The sequence below is a fragment of the Syzygium oleosum genome, unplaced genomic scaffold (genome assembly GCF_021117445.2).
Source record: "Syzygium oleosum isolate NSW1041296 unplaced genomic scaffold, Sole_v2.1 Sole_v2.04, whole genome shotgun sequence".
Lineage (NCBI taxonomy): Eukaryota > Viridiplantae > Streptophyta > Magnoliopsida > Myrtales > Myrtaceae > Syzygium > Syzygium oleosum.
In genome coordinates, this window is record NW_026607488.1 from 6,319,694 (window position 1) to 6,337,459 (window position 17,766).

Sequence of the window (17,766 nt, forward strand, 5' to 3'; positions counted from 1 at the left end):
TTCACGGCTCGAAGTTAGAGCGAGTCACTCATGGCCTGGCTGCTGGAAGCGTCACCGTCGGATTCATCGGGATGGAGACCCTTTTGAAAGGAAGTTCTTCGGATTTACAGATGGCGGAGTCATACTGCGTACGCCAATTTGTACGATCGAAAGCCCATTTCCTTAGCCCTCAGTTCAAGTGGCCGTGTACATGGGAAGGCACTTGGGCCACGGGGAGGATACCTTGGACCTCACCGAGCGGGTGCCTCATTGTGAAGTTTCCAGGGTTATTGACATTTGGGGACGAATCGAGTAGCTTCATGGCCGATCCAGCGGAGGTGGAAATGGTCACTTTCGATACCTGTCCTGGGATTGTGAAGAAATATCAGCACCTTGAGGATTTTCACTGGTCAGTGAGACCGCTTGTCATTGCCATCGGTCTATTCACAGCCATGAAGCTCGGAGCTTTCGTCGGCAAGAAAGTGGGAAGATCGACCGTCAGAAAGCCACACGGGAAAGAGAACCACGGCGACCGTCAACAAGCGGATGGCCAAGCGGCAAGTAATCCGGCTTGGCTTCCGCCTCCGGTGGCCAACATGCTTTTCAGAGAAGGCGTCAGTACCGGTGCTCAGTAGCCATGCCCCTGCATCGCGAATGTGATTGTCGCCGCCACTTACGCAGGTCAGCCGGGGTTTACCTTCTCAAATGATGATGATGTCCTAGGAGACAATATCGTTGCATATAATTGCTTTGCTTGCAAATTGGCAAGTCCCGATGTCTAACTGTCGTCTTTTGAGCGTGTATATATTTTTCTTCTGCTGTCAATAATTACTTCGATCGATCCACGAAGGCCTCGCTCTCGATATATGCATGTGGGTGCGGTGAGGCGTAACAACCCCTTTAGTCAAGCAGGTCCATATATGCATGTGGGTAGGCGTAACAACCACTTTAGTCAAGCAGGCGCATGGACCGCCCCGTGACGAGGTATCCTCTTTAGGGAGGTCACTAATGAGCCATGGCTATCCCGAAACCAGCTCGTTACAGTGCTTAGTCTTGCCTTAGTAGTTTGCTCGGCTGGATCCATTGACATGAGGGGGCAACATAGAAGTCAATAGCTCAAGCGATATGTCGGCCCCTTGCCAAGGACCATCGAGAGCAGTATGTGCTGTGCCGAGCCAACATGTGGGTTTGGCCAAGCAGTGATTCACTGGCCATCACAGCCGCAAGTCTTGCCAGCCCGTGGTCGGAGGAATCAACATGTTGCAGCGCTGCCTGCATGCGGCTATTCTCGGGATTGTGTATCGCCGGGCGTGGCCCGACCCATGGATGGCTCTTCCATCTTGTGACCTCCATCTGCTTATCATTCGTGATAAGAGTCATTTGTGAAGTAGATTCTGCTTGTTTACACACTGGCTACGAACAGGGGAGAAATAATGAACCTTATGATTCTTCCATGGATGGTTCTTGCAGCTTGTCCCCCGATCTGCTTGTCACCTCCGTCTGCTAATAAATCGTCATCACAACCGTTTTGGTTTGAAGGTTTTTCCCCTCGATTAATCATATATCATAACACCACCAGAGAATCAATGAACTGAGAAAGGTCAAAGAGATTGCTTGATAACCCAATTTATTGCTGAAGATTAAAAATTGGCACTTAATGAGGTTAAACTTGTTTAATAACCTCAAATTATATTAAATTAAATAATTCAATTAGGCTAAAAACCCAGTTAAACTTGATAAGTAGGAATGGTTCCCTAATTCGTTCGATAAACAAAATAATTGATGATAATCAGAAGCTTGCCGAATATATTGATAAAATCTACTGCAGATGATCATTTTGTTTATGTTTGGTAAGAGATTAAATATATTCAGCTATTAATTTTCATTTATTATCAAATAATTTTTATTTCTTTGTTGAGCATTTAACATTATCAACAATTGAAATTCAGTATGTAAATTTTCAGCGCCTAATTTTAAGTTTTACCAAACGGGTCCAAAGTGTACTATTTAATTTCTTCCGTGAAGATTTTACTTCTGAAGAAAAGACTACATGGGCCCACTTCAGCCCACCAGGCCCATCTAGAGTATTGATGTACTCTCGATCGGGCCTCAATTATGACTCAAAGCTTGATTTTTTTTGGGGGCCCATAAATCAAGATATTGCTTATATATATTAGGAACTATGAATTCCGAAAGTAAATCGGTTATAGAGATTGTCAATCTACGACGGAGATCACAGATCGTTGGTACATTGAACATAAATAAATGGATCGTTGAGATGAGAGTCGTTTAGAAGGAAATTCTACATCGTCGGATCTTCTTTATAGTAACACTTTTAATTTCTGAAATTTTATATCGTCGGATGTTTTTTGCGGGAATACTTTTCGATTTTCTTTTGAAAATGGAAGAAAGAATCATTTAAAACAAAGACTCAAGACTGGTTCTTATGTACTATTTGCCAAGTCGTTTCCTAGAAGGTGGGTGGAAGGCGGATGGATGGCTCAAATAAATGGGGTCGCTTTTAACGTTTTTGTTTCTCATCGAGAAGATCTTAATTCATATAGGGTTAATTAGGGGTGTAAATAGTTCGGTTTGGTTCGATTTTCTTGAAAAATCAAACCGAACCAAACCGTTAGGGGTGTACCAATTTTGGGTTTTTCGTGATATTAATCCATTCATATACAATAAATATTTCACTTTGGCTTAACTCGAATGTCTCTATATCCGCACGTGATTTGCATTAGTCAAAAAAGCCAATTAAGTGCCACCCACTTGCAATATCTCAGTGATTAAAGCTTAAGTTCCAGCTGATTAGGTCACTTAGCCATAAATTATTAGAAGCTGTGGTCGCTAAGTCCAAATTTCCTAGAAAGCCACGGACTTTGGGAATCAATTTCCACCGCTGGGCCTAACGAAGAAAATTTCGACCAAAAAATATAAAAAAAGACCCAACGAAGAAAATAACCCACTTTTCAAGAGCAGCGTTTTTCGACCAAAAATAAAAAAAATAAAAAAAGAGCAGCGTTTGAATCCTTGACTAAGATCACCTCATATATATCCAAGATCCGTTTGTGCAGGTCATCAGTTCACATTTCAATCAAGTGGGCCCACTTGGGAACCTTTTTTGTCTTTTATGGGATTAAAAGAGGATGTCGGCTAATCCACACAGATGACTGTTAGAGAAAAGTTGGAAGGAAATGGAATCGACATGTAGTTAAATTTGGGAGCGTGTAATTACTTTTTTTTAGGATCAATTTGTTTCACGAAATTATTATAGGTTACTGATAAATTCTCTTCAGAATACAGTAAAGTCATGGTGAAAATACTGGATAGCAATTTCAGTAAATCTCTTAAAACTCTCTGCGAAACAATTGAAAAAATGACTGTCTCTTTTTTTCTTTTAAGGAAGCCAAAAAAATGAAGGAAGTTAAGTTCTTAAAAAAATTGAACAGAATTGTCCAATATATAATACAAATAGAATACACCTCTCGATGTCTAAACCGCCAATACGAACACATCCATTCATGTTCGAAAAATTACAATTTGGACATAACCCTTCGTGCATGAAAACCGCCATTCAGACATAACCATTCATGTCCGAACAATTGCAATTCGGACACAACTCTTTTTGTGTGAAAATCGTCAATTTTGGACATACCCTTCATGTCCTAAAACAGACAATTTTGTCCAAACAATCACAAGTTAAAAAATAAAAAATAAAATAAAATAATTGTTGATTAAGGCTAAATTTGGTCCAAGGCGCGCAAGCATGCCAAGTGATAAGTGCACCTAATAATTGCATATCCGCACGCGAGTATTGTGGGATCTAGTCCACTCACCCAATAGTAAATAACACTTTAACTTTTAAAAAGATCAAAACTTTCCTTTCTTTCCTATGTGAGACAAGGAAAATGCCTTATTTGTTTTACAAACAAACACCAACATGAGCCACAATCCTATGTACCTCGGACCGAATCTTTTCATAAATTAAACATCAAACAATTGGGAGACAGAGGAGAAGGTGTTCTGCACACTACCTAATTTTTAGATTAATCATGCACTTCTAGTAACCAATGTATTGTCCAAATCCATAAAGCAATTGTTACTTAAAAAGAAATCTAATGGATGCAGAAGCAAATCCTAATCGATGGAAAGGAATCCAAGAGTGCTATCAATGAAAATTTGGACATCATATGTATGTGCCTCGCAATCAATGTGAGGAAAATTAAGGGTTACATACTAGTATTATAATCAACATGATATACGAGCTCGTTCTAAATTCAAGCAGATCTTCTTCTTCTTCTTTTTTCCTTAGAACATGACTTTGAAAATATGCTAGATATATTCGATACAGAGTAGGTAAAGTTGCTAAATGATATCAAGTGATACTCGAGTCAATGAGAAACAACGATGATAGGTATGCACAGATGTGTAAAAATATACAACGACTCAGTTATGCTTGTGAACACATTAAGTTCGTTTCGAAAAAAATGAATTTACATTTATGGAAATTATTAACATTTCAGCATTTTATTCTTGCTTTTATCGCATTGGTAATGGGTCGTGGTAGGTAAAAGGGATAATGACACAAACAATCCATGAACTTTGGTCCAATGTGCAATTTAGTCCATAAACTTTTAATTTGTTCAATGTAATCCCTGAACTTTAATCTAATATTCAATTTAATCCCTGAACTTTTAATTTGTTCAAAGTGGTCCATTGACTTTTAGTACATGTTCAATTGAGTCCCTAAACAATATGAAAATGTTCAATGTAGTCCATGCACTTGAATTAATGGAAGAATTACATTGAACATTTTTAAATAGTTCAAGGATTAAATTGAACATATACTAAAAGTTCAGGTACCACATTGAACAAATTAAAAGTTCATGGACTACATTGAATATTAAGCTGAAGTTCAGGGATTACGTTAAACAAATTAAAAATTCAGAGATCAAATTGCACATTGGGTTAAAGTTCACAGACTGTTTGTGTCGTTTTCCCTAGATAAAATAATGGCAGTTTCGCGGAATCTTTCAAAAGCGTCATGCTAAGAAATTTCTTGGAAATGGGACGTCGCTTTTGATTTTTAAATTTCTCATTCATCTTCGGAGCAATTACTGTCAGATCGAAGGGTATCTTACGGGGTAAGCTCAAGTATATATGAGGGTCTTCTCTCCTCTTTTATTATTTTCCGTCTGAAATTCCATTCTCGTTTGAGTGTGAGACAGAGGAGAGAGTCATGAATGATCATGCAGCAATCGAGATCGTTGAACTGAACGATGCGGCAGTTGGAACCGACACTGCCGGATTCGATGCCAGGATGGTTGCAGAAGAGCGGTTGGACACGACAGGGACACGGCCATCTGCACGCCCAGTTAATGCTGACGCAGGATCGGGCAATGATATTGCAGTTGCTCGCCTGTTGGATGGGATTAGAAGCCTGCTAGAGGAAGCGCCTAGTGGCTTTCAAGCCGAAACCTCGCCTTGCACCATCTTTAGGATTCCCCCGCCTCTTCGTGGGATCAATCCTAAGGCCGAAGAGCCAGAAATCGTGTCTATAGGCCCGTACCACCGGGGCCGGCCCCAGGTGCTCGCGTTTGAAAGGCTTAAGCCGCTCTTCCTCAAGAGGTTCCTTCGCCGCACGGACTGGGACTTGGAGAAACTTACACAATTTGTGGCAGGTCAGGAGATTTCTGTCCGGACTCGCTACTCGGAAAATGTGGCTATGACGAGTGATGACCTCGTGCAGATGATGCTACTTGACGGTTGCTTTGTGGTGGAACTCCTACTCCACTTTCACGAGAGCGGCAATGAGGCTGACGAAAATGACCCCATCTTTGCACGGCCTCAGATAATCCCGATGATCATTCGGGACTTACTGAAGCTCGAGAACCAGATTCCGTACTTTCTTCTCCAGTTATTGGTTAGTGGGCCGCTCCCACATGAGGTAACAGCAAATATAGGCTCTTTGGCCACACTCGCGTTGAAATTGTTCAATCAGACCTATCCGAGACCCATGGCGCTTCTCAAATGTTGGGGGACTCTTAAATGTGAGCATCTACTTGACCTGTTTTGCTCGAGTCTCTATCCAACAAGCCGGGTCCGCCCCAACTACACAAAGGAGAAGTGGCCATCGGCTCAGTCCGTACCATGCGTGACCGAGCTTAGGCCCTCCGGAATCAAATTCAAGTCCAGGAAGGCGGACAGCTTGATGGACATAAGTTTCCGGAAACCGGTACTCCAAAAATGGGTACTCCAGATACCATACATCACAATCGACGACTTCATGACCACCGTGCTGATAAACTGCGTGTCCCTGGAACAATGCCGGGAAAGCAGGTCCAAGTACATGACTGATTATGTCTCCTTCATGCACTGCCTCATCAATCAGCCGAAGGATGTGTCGCTCCTCCGTTCAGATGGGATCATCGCACTATATTCTCATGATGACCAATATGTGGTTGATTTGTTTGATAAGCTCGGGAAGAGCATTTCTTTCAATGTTTATGACTGTTTTCTGTCCAAGCAGTTCGAGGAGCTGGAATCCTACTACCGCAGCAACTGGGCGAACATGATGCGCACTTACTTTTCCAGTCCGTGGTCATCCATATCGGCCTTCTCAGCTTTCTTAGTCATAGTTCTCGGCATCACACAGACCGTTTTTGCTGTACTTACTTTTATCTTCCACCGCTAGGATTTGTTGTTTAGCAGATATGTATCGGTTCATTCTACAAAGCAGAAAGGACTGACCATTTCGTGGGTATTAATGTACTACATTTTCTGCCCTGATGAAGGTGCTTCTACTGAAGAGCATGGGATGCCAATCATAGAGCTGTAGGAAAATGTGGGGACTAATGGGCTGTGATTGCTTCTTGTTGTTCTGTTTTGGGGTTGTGATTGGTTGTTGTAGTTGCATTTTGGAGCTTTAGATTGCTTCTTGTAGGACGCGCTGTGACCATTGGCTAGTGGCTAGGTCAAGGGGATCAGTGGGGTTTTAGCTCATCTGTGGTTGGCTCTTTTTGTAAGCAATTGAGTTTATTTGTTTTGTAAGCTCCATTTTAGTAATGCAAATAACTAAGTTCGTTCGATGAATTCGAGTGTTTAATGATGAGTTTTGCTTGATGATGCTACTGTTTTCCTATTTGGCATCTTCGTATTTGGCTTGATGTGTTCAACGAGAAGCCTCCTCCCGATGAGCTTCTGGCTGTACCTGATTATGGGAAAATTGGTTGCTACTTCACTTCCCGACAATGTGACGAGTTTCTTCCTCCTTACATTGCGCTTGACATTGTAGAGTAGATTGTTCTTGTAGTGCTCAATCGGTCAAAAGACGTTATCGTGGATCATTCTTAATATCAGACTTTTTCTCACCTTTTTCCTCCAGTCCTCCCTATGTTTTAGAGAATTCTTTTCATGCGGCAAGGTGGAAAGAAGCATAAGGTTGGAAATTGGAGAATGTCAAGAAGGGGAAAGAAATGGAAAGAAAGAAAAGAAAAGGACTGGTCGACCTTTTTTGTAACTACAATGTAGGGGAAAGGGGTTAAGTCCATAGAACACTTGATTGCCCGGAATTGACTCCTTCCATGTCAATAAAACAGATATAAGTAACTCTGGGCCTGCTGTGAGTGTGAGATCGGTAGAAATGTGAGTCTGGAGCACATTAAACTGGAGGCCTTAAGTAGTGAGATCATCTTCACATTTTATTCCTGGCCCTGTTGAGGTGAGAAAGCAGTGAGTAGTAAAATCTATTCTGAAATCGGAAATAGTTCTTCACACCATGTATAAATCATATATAGTTTCTCGAAACTGTGTTGCAAACACATAAAACGGCACCATAACATGTTTATTCTAACTCTTCAGTTTCCATTGTACTCCATTTCCTCTCCTGGAGAACATGATACAAGTCTCTTCCTTCTGCTTCAATCTCCTGTTTTACGTTCTTTTGAATCCTGTCCTTTGTCCTGAAACATGATGCAAAATACTTTTTATCTATTTGTTCGAAAGCCTGCTCAGTGACTTCCACATGTATCCATGCAATAAGTGCTTTGCATGGTTAGTTTATGATATTGGCTTGAGTTCTTTTTTGTTAGGTTCTTCCTACAACAATGGGCGACATCCATATGCAGCTGTACCCCGAAGAGAGTACAAAATCTGTGGAGAACTTTAACACTTACTGCAGAAACGGCTACTATGCTAATCTCATCTTTCATCGGGTCATTAAAAGCTTCATGATACAGACAAGCGATCCTTTGGAAGATGGCGCTGGAGGTCCATCAATTTGGGGAAGGGGGTTTGAGGATGAGTCCACAAAAGGTGATTATACTTATCATCAAGATAATTTGAGATGCATCTTTGAAGCCCAACAAGGATGTACTTTTGCTTTTCGGCCCCCCTCAAGATAAAATTTCCTTGGTCTGAGATTGCAAATGCAAATAATGAAAGCAGGGAATTAAGAGTCTTGGCTCAGGTATGAAGTATCTGGTGAGTTGATAGTGAAATATCGTTAACAGCTAAGGTATTGGATGCTCTTTTGACGTTGCTCATGGTGTTACAAGGCGGAGAAAATGTACAAGATTTTAAAGATTGAGGATAGGACTGTTCATCTTCCCACTCAAAGTACGTCTTCTTTGCCTGCTTCCTGAAGTTCTTCTACCTGACTTCTGGCATGCGTCTTTGATTCTCTGACCTTGAATTGCACATTCTGTTGCTGCAGTTTGAGGCATGAGTGGCCTTTCAGAGTGTCAATGGCAAATGGCGGCCCCAACACCAATGAAGTTGAAGTTTTCATCTGATCTATTATCGTGTTTGCACAGTGGAGGTGATGAGCCTTGTAAGATAAATGCACTTATTATAATTCATCTAATCAGTGGTTAGGATGTAATCGACAATTCAAAGTCTGACAGAAGAGTACTAATATTATTGATAATCCTCAGAGAAGACTAATCAAAACTGCGAAAAATTTAGTCCGAAGAAGACAAATATGGAGTTGTTAGGAACAAAAACAACAGAATAGGACAAGAAAAGACGAAAGCATAGGATTATGAGCTCTCGGCTGTCATATATTTTTCACAATTTATCTCAATAACTATAAATTCCAAAAGTAAATCAACTATAGAGATTGTCAATCTACGATGGAGATCACGGATTGTTGGTACATCGAACATAAATAAATGGATCGTCAAGACGAGAGTCGCTTATAAGGAAATTCTACATCGCCGGATCTTCTTTGTAGGAACACTTTCAATTTCTGAAAATTTTACATCATGGGATGTTCTTTGCAGGAATATTTTTCGATTTTCTTTCATTAATGGAAAGAAAAAATCATTTAAAAATAAAGTCTCATGACTAGTTCTTATCTACTATTTGCTAAGTCGTTTCCTAGAAGGTGGGGGGAAGGTGGATGGACGGCTAAAATAGATGGGGTCGCTTTTAACGTTTTCGATCTTAATTCATATACGATAAATATTTCGCTTTGGCTTAACTTGAATGTCTCATACCTTGTACCAAACAATTGGGAGACAAAGGAGATGACGTTGTTGCACACTGCCCTAACTTTTAGATTAATCATATGCCTTCTTAGTAATCAATGTATTTTCTTAAATCCTCAAAGCCACTGTTAACCAAAAAGAAATATAATGGATGCAGAAACAGATCCTAGTCGATAGAAAGCAATCGAAGCGTGCTATCGATGAAACTTTGGACATCATACGCATGTGCCTCATGACCAGGTGGGGGGAAATCGACGGTTACGTACTAGTATTATAATCGACGTGATATTCGAGCTCATTCTAAATTCAAGCGGATCCTTTTTTTTTTCTCCTTCTTTGCCTTGGAACGCGACATCGAAAATATGCTAGACATTATCTGATACGGAGAAGGTAAAGTTGCTAAATGATATCGAATGGTGCTCGAGTCAACGAGAAACGACGATGTGTATACAAATGTATAAAAGCATATGACAACTCGGTTATGATCGTGAGCACATCAAGTTCGTTTTGGAAAATATGAATTTTACATTTATGGAAATTATTAACATTTCAGCATTTTACTCTTGCTTTTATCTTATTGTTACTGGGTCGTGGTAGGTAAAATAATAATGGCAGTTTCGCGGATGCTAACAAAACGCGTCGTGCTGGAAATTTCTTGGAAATGGGTGGTCGGTTTTGTTTATATTGGTTTCTCATTCATCTTCGTAGCAATCGACCAAAAAACAAAAAAAAATCATCTTCGGAGCAAGTGATGCTTAGTGGGAATTGTCTTGTTGTAAAGAGAGGGTGGCGGGAAGGTTAGATAATCAAAGGGTATCTTACAGCGCAAGTTCAAGTATAAATAAAGGGCTTTCTCTCCATCTATCTCGCGGTTGAGCAATACAAATATTCTCGCAAGAATTTTTCTCTTTTAATTACTTTCCCTCTAAAATCCCATTCATTTGAGTGCGAGAACTTTTCTCTTTTAATTGCTTTCCCTCTAAAATCCCATTCGTTTGAGTGTGAGGCAGCGGGAGAGGGAGAGAGTCATGGACGATCATCAGGCAATCGAGATCGTCCAACCGAATGATGCGGCGGTTCGAACGGACACAGCCAGATCCGATGCCAGCATGACCGTAGAAGAACTGACTGATAGGGTTACTCGCTGGATTAGCCGCCTACAAGAGGAAAGACCAACAGGCTTCCTAGCCGCCGGGACCTCGCGTCACTCCATCTTTAGGAGCCCCATGCCTCTTTATAGGGACAATCCTATTCCTATGCCCGTAGAGCCTAATCCTATTCTTGGAGAGCCCATTCCTCTTTATCCTATTCCTATGCCTGTAGAGCCTAATCCTATTCTTGGAGAGCCCACTCCTCTTTATGGGGACAATCCTATTCCTATGCCCGTAGAGCCTAATCCTATTCTTGGAGAGCCCATTCCTCTTTATAGGGACAATCCTATTCCTATGCCCGTAGAGCCTAATTCTATGCCCGTGGAGCCTAATCCTATTCCTGGAGAGCCCATGCCTCGTTATAGGGACGGTCCCATTCGTATGCCCGTAGAGCCCGAGATCGCATCCGTAGGCCCGTACCGTAGGGGCGCACGCCAGGTGCACCCCCGCGCGCCTCTCCATAGGAACGATCCCATCCTTGTGGCCGTGGAGCCCGAGATCGTATCTATAGGCCCATACAACAGGGGCCCGCACCAGGTCCAGGTGCTCGAGTTTGAACAGCTTAAGCCGCTCTTCCTCCAGAGCTTCCTCCGCCGCACGCGGTCGAGCTTCGAGCGTCTGACGAGAGCGGTGGAAGAAGAGGAGAGCTCTGCCCGGAGTCGCTACTCGGGGCACGTGGATGTGACGAGGGCCGACTTCTTGCGGATGATGCTGCTCGACGGTTGCTTCGTGTTGGAACTCCTGCTCGGCTTCTTCGAGTGCGGCGATGCGACCGACGTAGACAGCCCCATCTTTACACGGCCCCAGATAATCCCGATTCTCATCAGGGACTTACTGAAGCTCGAAAACCAGATTCCGTACTCCCTTCTCCTGTCATTGTTTGACGCGTCGGCTTCATACAAGTTAATAGGGGCAGAAGACTCTTTGGCCACACTCGCATTGAAGTTGTTCGATCAGGCCTATCCGAGATCCATGGCGCGTCCCAGATCTAGCCGGAATCTTGAATGCGAGCATCTACTTGACCTGTTTTACTCGAGTCTCTATCCGACAAGCAGGGTCCACCCCAACCGCACGAAGGAGTACTGGCCACCGTCTTCTCTGTCCGTGCCGTGTGTGACCGAGCTTAGGCCCTCCGGAATCAAATTCAAGTCCAGGAGGAAGGCAGACAGCTTGCTGGACATAAGTTTCCGGAAACGGGTACTCCAGATACCATGCATCGCGATGGACGACTTCATGACCACCGTGCTGATAAACTGCGTGTACCTGGAACAATGCTGGGGAAACGGATCCAAGTACATGACTGATTACGTCTACTTCATGCACTGCCTCATCAAACAGCCCAAGGACGTGTCGCTCCTCCGTTCAGATGGGATCATCGCACCATTTTCTCGTGATGACCACTATGTGGCTGATCTGTTCGATAAGCTTGGGAAGAGCATTTCTTTCGATCTTCATGACTGTTTTCTGTCCCAGCAGTTCCAGGAACTGGAATCGTACTACCGCAGCGACTGGGCGAACATGATGCGCACTTACTTTTCCAGTCCGTGGTCATCCATATCGGCCTTCTCGGCTTTCTTAGCCCTGGTTCTCAGCATCACACAGACCGTTTTTGCTATACTTGCTTATCGCTCCCAGCGCTAGGATTTGTTGTTTAGCAGATGGGTGTCGGTCAGGATATTGTTCATTCTACAAAGCAGAAAGAGGGACTCACCTTTTCGTCACTGTTAATGTACTACATTTTCTGCCCTAATGAAGGTGCTTCGCCCGAAGAGCAGGGGATGCCAATCATAGACTGTAGGAAAATGTGGGGACTAATGGGGCTGTGATTGCTTGTTGTTCTTCTGTTTTGGGGTTGTGATCGGTTGTTATAGTTGCATTTTAGAGCTTTAGATTGCTTCTTGTAGTACGCGCTGTGACCATTGGCTAGTGGCTAGGTCAAGGGGATCAGTGGGGTTTTAGCTCATCTGTGGTTGGCTCTTTTTGTAAGCAATTGAGTTTATTTGTTTTGTAAGCTCAGTTTTAGTAACGCAAATAACTAAGTTCGATGAATCCAAGTGTTTAATGATGAGTTTTGCTTGATGATGCTGCTGTTATTCTATTTGGCATTTTCCTATTTTGCTTGATGATGCTGTTGTTGATCCATTATGAGCCAAGCAGTCTGTTGTGATCCTATTTGGACAGAATAGCCAATCAGCCACATGCTCGGCGCATTTGGTCAAACTTATGGAATTGGTTTATGCTTGATGCTACTAGTGTAAAGGCCTGCTGAGCTTGAGCCGAGCAAAGGGCTGCTGACTGCTGAGCTTGAGCTGAGCAAAGGCCAAGTGCAAAGCCAAGCGGCCTGCAGGTGCCCAGCGCTGCTGACTGCTGACCCTGAGCGGAGCAAAGGCCACTGGCTGCTGAGCAGAAGGAACTTGTATTACTCCATCTATGCAGCCCCTGACTGTCGAGCAAAGGCCAAGTCCATTCAAGAAAGAAAAATCCCTACTGCCTCAAATGCGGATGAGAACAAGGAGCCACGATGATAGAGTAAGTAATTTGGTCCTGTTCCGACACATACACTGAGACTATTCTGTTGCTCGTCGAGTCTTAATATTCATTTATGTATTAAATTTCCCTAATGAGCTTATCTCCATAAACATGTTTTGCTGTTTTAGTTCCATCCGCTAGACCCCACTGTCAAGAGGGTGGCTTGAGGTAAGACTGAAGGTTTGTTTGGTCAATGAGCGCAATCCCTATCTAGTGAAAAGGAGCGACAAGTAGCTGCTACAAGATTGGTGGATTGGATTACAAGATTTTTTTTTTTTATCAAAACCTAGATTTCACGATAATTATTAACCAAAATTTAAGAAATGACCGCGATTTGTCAAGAGCACATAATATTGATGATGATGAGGACGACAATAATAACAATGATGATAACAACAGCAGCAGATGCAGCATCAAGAGCAATAGTAATAATAGTAAGAAAACGGAGAGTGCAGTATTTAGAAAAAAATGCCGAGACAGATTCAAGCCTCTATGCTAATCTAATTAAAAGGGTCCATCGTGATGAGATCATCTGGTCTAAATAATTAGCCGCCGGGTACTTTGAATATGCGGCATTGATGCTTAAATCCTTGAACAGATGTTTGCTTATGTTTCATCTCTCTGCCGTGATGCATCGTTCTGATGTTCGAAAATATTTGGTCCTGTTCCTAAAAATTGGTATGGAAGGGCATTGATGACATGTATCTTCGTCCTCTTGCGGTTTCACTGCTAAACCAGATTTGGGTCGGAAGAAGTTATGACGAGAGGTGGCTGAACAAAGCTTCTAACCAAAGCCCTTTATTCTTATGTCTGTAACTGGAAGAATTACCGTCTTCTTGACATGGGCAGCTTGAACTGGATCTGCAGAAAAAATGGAAAGCAAAAGCACTCAAACATGTTAACCGTTTCCATAAAATATCCATGATCATGTTTTTCAACTCATTTGGTACTAAAAATACAAACATTTTGGAGCTAATATGATAAAGATTGCAAGGCCCAAGTCTGTTGGGCCAAAGAGAAAAAAAAAACCCTCAGCTTGTCCTTTACTCGACCAACACATTGACGGTTTCAATGGTGATGAGTGGCAAGAAGTTCTCTGATCGTTTCTGCTTGAATTTAAATATAGGAAGGCAACAACCTCAAGCACGATCTGGAGCCAGCCAGCAGCAAACTGTCCGTATATAATCTTTTAGCGAATGGCTCCTACATGCGTCCTCAATAACTCCCGCAACGGGCTTCACAACCCCACTGTTAGTCCTTTTGGGAGGCTAATGTACAGACAACAACAGGCGACGACCAGCGTGCGCTGCCGCTAGTATCATGTGGGGATGGGAGGACGAGAAGCACTCGTCTGTGGGCATTCTCCATCCCGTTGACCGCGACGGAAGCGTCGCCGCCGTCGGATTCATCGGTACGGAGACCCTCTCTAGAAAGGAAGTTCTTCAGATTTACAGATGGCGGAATCATACTGCGTAGGCCAGTTTGTACGATTGAAAGCCAATTTCCTTTAGCCCTCGATTTAAGTGGCCGCGTAAAAGGGGAGGCCCTAAGACCACTATTCAATTTCTTCTTTCAACTGCCGACAGGCATGCGGCCTTGCTGGTAAAGGGATTAGAGGAGCGGGGTAAAAGAGTATCAGGTCTGGGATTCGATCTCCATGAGTACGTTCCGAAGAAAAGCATGTCTGGGCCCAATTTAGGCCACAAGTAGGAGCCCATGTTACACAGCTTGCCACCTTGTTTCTTTTAGGCCTTAGTCTGGTCTTTCTACACTAGGCCCATCTTGAACATCAATGTATTCCCGATTGGGCCCAAATTTCAGTTCCGACGATTGATATATTTTGTTTTTAGGCCATAAATCACAAGGACTGATATTGGCTATAGATGTTAGAAACTATGGATTCCGAAAATGAATCGACTATAGAAAGTGTCGATCTACAATGGAGATCGCGGATCGCGATAAATCGAACATAAGGAAATGTATGGTCCAAATGCGAGTCACTCATGAAAACCCAATTAAGATAAGTCCCCAAGATCGGAGCATACCTACCCTTTCTGCTTATCTCGCAAGTTAGGCAGATCCATGAGAACTAAATGCCGCCCCCACTTGCAAATTGCAATCATCTTTATTATCAAAGCTCGAGATCCAGCTGGCTACTAGATTCAGTCACTCGGCCATGATTAGCAGCTGTGGTCACAAACCCTAAATTGCTGGAAAACCATGGGGACTTTTGGGGAATCAAAATCCAACATTGGAGCCCTAATTTAGATAATCAAATTACCCACTTTTCGAAAAAGGTGCAAGGATTCGGATCCTTGAATCCGGCCCTCGTACCGCGTGGCCCCACCCGACTCGACAACACTTGAGATCCGAGAGGATATCTCCCGCAAGATCCATTTTTCGCCAGTCACTAGTTCCCACTTCAATCGAGCGGGCCCCACCTTGCGAACTTTTGTTTAAAATTTTTTTTTTGTTGCTGTTTTTATCTTTAATTGTTATTATTATTTTGGGCCTTAGTGGGATTTTGACAATTGATGGTTGGCTAATCCGCACAGATCAGCGCAGCGCCCCCCAATCTCAATCCTCGGACTGAAACCTTTTTTCATATTGTCCAAAAAAAACACCATAAACAATTGGGGGACAGAGGAGATGATGCTGTTTTGCACACACGCAGTTTTGGTTCTTTAGACTTAATCATGGCGTGCGGCAATCAACGCCTTATCCCAACGAGGCGAGATCATCTAATCTAAATCCTTAAAAAAGCGATGTGTTATCTCCAAAAGAGATCTACGGATGTGGAAGTGAAGAGATTCTAGTCGATCCAAATCAATCGCTGCGTGCGTGGTCCACTGGTGGGAATTTCGTGGGAATTCATGTCGGTTTTGTCGTGATCGGTTTTTTCCCTCCCCGTCTGAATCCGGTCGAATCATTTTCGCCTGAGGACGCGACTTTTTCTGGAAATGTGCCGGACATCAATTGATGTTGAGCCGGTAAAGTTGATAAACGATATTTAGTGATGTTCGAGTCGAGTTGGCGTCTAGTCGAGTATATCGTAAATGGAAATCAACGATGCTATGTATACGTACGTATTTTTCGTATGTGAAAAAAAGCACGCGTAATCCTTCATTGAAAGATTCGATTGAGATAGAGTCGACACTTAACCTGTAGAACTTTTCTGGAGCAAATCGAGCTACATTAGCTTATCAAGGCCTTCATATTGAATCTTTATCTCGTTCACGGACAATCATTATTAAAATTATTATTATGGAATCGATATCCAAAATATACCTCGCATTCCAACCAATGGCTATTTACGTTCCTCTCTACTTTTGGAAAATATGAAATACCCGCACGAGTTTCTCCTCTCTAAACCATTTTGCACTTCATTCTCTTCCCAAAAATACCCATCTCTAAAATTTTAAATTCTTGCACCCTCTTAAAATCAACTCAAAATATAATCACGCAAACCTTAAGTAAGATATTACAGCGAGTTCATAAGAAGGGGCGATTCGATGTTTTTAACATGGGATTTTGCTTGGAGACATGTAAAATTATGTTAATACTTTCCTCCTTCTCCTCATCATCATCATTATGTAATTTTATACTTAGATATACTGGGCAAGAAACAAAACGAAATCCCAAGCTTATTCAACCCAAAGGATAGAGGTGCCATGGTGGCTAAAAGGACACTCGAATTAAACAAAAGTGTCACATCCGAAATGACCACCTAAGTCATACTTACCTAATTTTCAAATTAAACAAAAGTGTCATTTTAATAGAGATTCCACATCACACGTAGTGGGAAGTGGATAAAGCCAACGATAAAAGTGTGTCGAAATCCACGAGCTGAAGCAGCTTTGTCTGGTGTTTACATAAACTCCCAAAAAGCGTCGGATAAAAAAGGAGATTCGGCCAAGATTAGCTGCGATCAAAGATGTGACGTGCTTTCGTGAGATGGGTCTTGTTAAGGAATATTTTCTCGACACTCGTAGTCGAACGTTATCAACACTAAACTCTTCTTCTGATTTTCCAAATATTTAGGGACGCGTGCTACCAGAAAAATCAAGAACTATAAAGGTTTTTTTTTCAAGAACAAGGGAACCAAAAGTCTCGAAATCTATAACAAAAGTGCAACCGAGACCTAAAATTTTCAAAAAACACAATTGAGTCATATTGTCACATAAGTGCAACCGAGTCCTAAAAATTTCACAAAAGCGCAATTGAATCCTGAAACTTTAAAAAAAGTGCAATCGAGTCCTAAAATTTCCAAAAAGCGCAACAAATGAAATGACTTGATTTGATCAATTTGACAAATTTTAGGACTTAATTGCATGTTATGAAAGTTTTAAGATTCATTTATACTTTTGTACTAAGTTTTAAGACTCAATTGCACTTTCGTGATAAATTTTGAGATTCAATAACATAGACTAATTTAAGGACTTCCATTGCACTTACCTATTTATTTTATTAAGTACTTGATAAAACTATCTTGGGCGTACTAATTGGCAAAAAGTTACTGCAAAAATCTTCCCAATCCTCCCTCATGGAAAGGTTCAAATTGGCCCACCACCATAGGATGCTCTTTTCCTTTGGCTTGGCGGGTCCCAAAATCCCTA

At 42.2% G+C, this 17,766-nt stretch overlaps 2 protein-coding genes across 2 annotated transcripts; both read left to right on the top strand.

The window, feature by feature from the left end:
- Positions 1-5,221: 5,221 nt before the first annotated feature.
- On the top strand, positions 5,222-7,112 carry LOC115674457 (UPF0481 protein At3g47200-like). The gene has a single exon (XM_030596848.2). It carries the CDS (start codon positions 5,222-5,224, stop codon positions 6,674-6,676), a length of 1,455 nt encoding a protein of 484 aa, XP_030452708.1. The 3' UTR covers positions 6,677-7,112.
- A 3,386-nt stretch (positions 7,113-10,498) lies between these two features.
- LOC115674455 (UPF0481 protein At3g47200-like) lies at positions 10,499-12,714 on the top strand. The gene has a single exon (XM_030596847.2). The coding sequence runs from the start codon at positions 10,499-10,501 to the stop codon at positions 12,260-12,262; it is 1,764 nt and encodes a 587-aa protein (XP_030452707.1). The 3' UTR covers positions 12,263-12,714.
- Positions 12,715-17,766: the final 5,052 nt, after the last annotated feature.

Bases quoted from the DNA above. Each gene is read 5' to 3' on its own strand.
- LOC115674455 (XM_030596847.2), top strand. From the start codon at position 10,499: ATGGACGATCATCAGGCAATCGAGATCGTCCAACCGAATGATGCGGCG.
- LOC115674457 (XM_030596848.2), top strand. From the start codon at position 5,222: ATGAATGATCATGCAGCAATCGAGATCGTTGAACTGAACGATGCGGCA.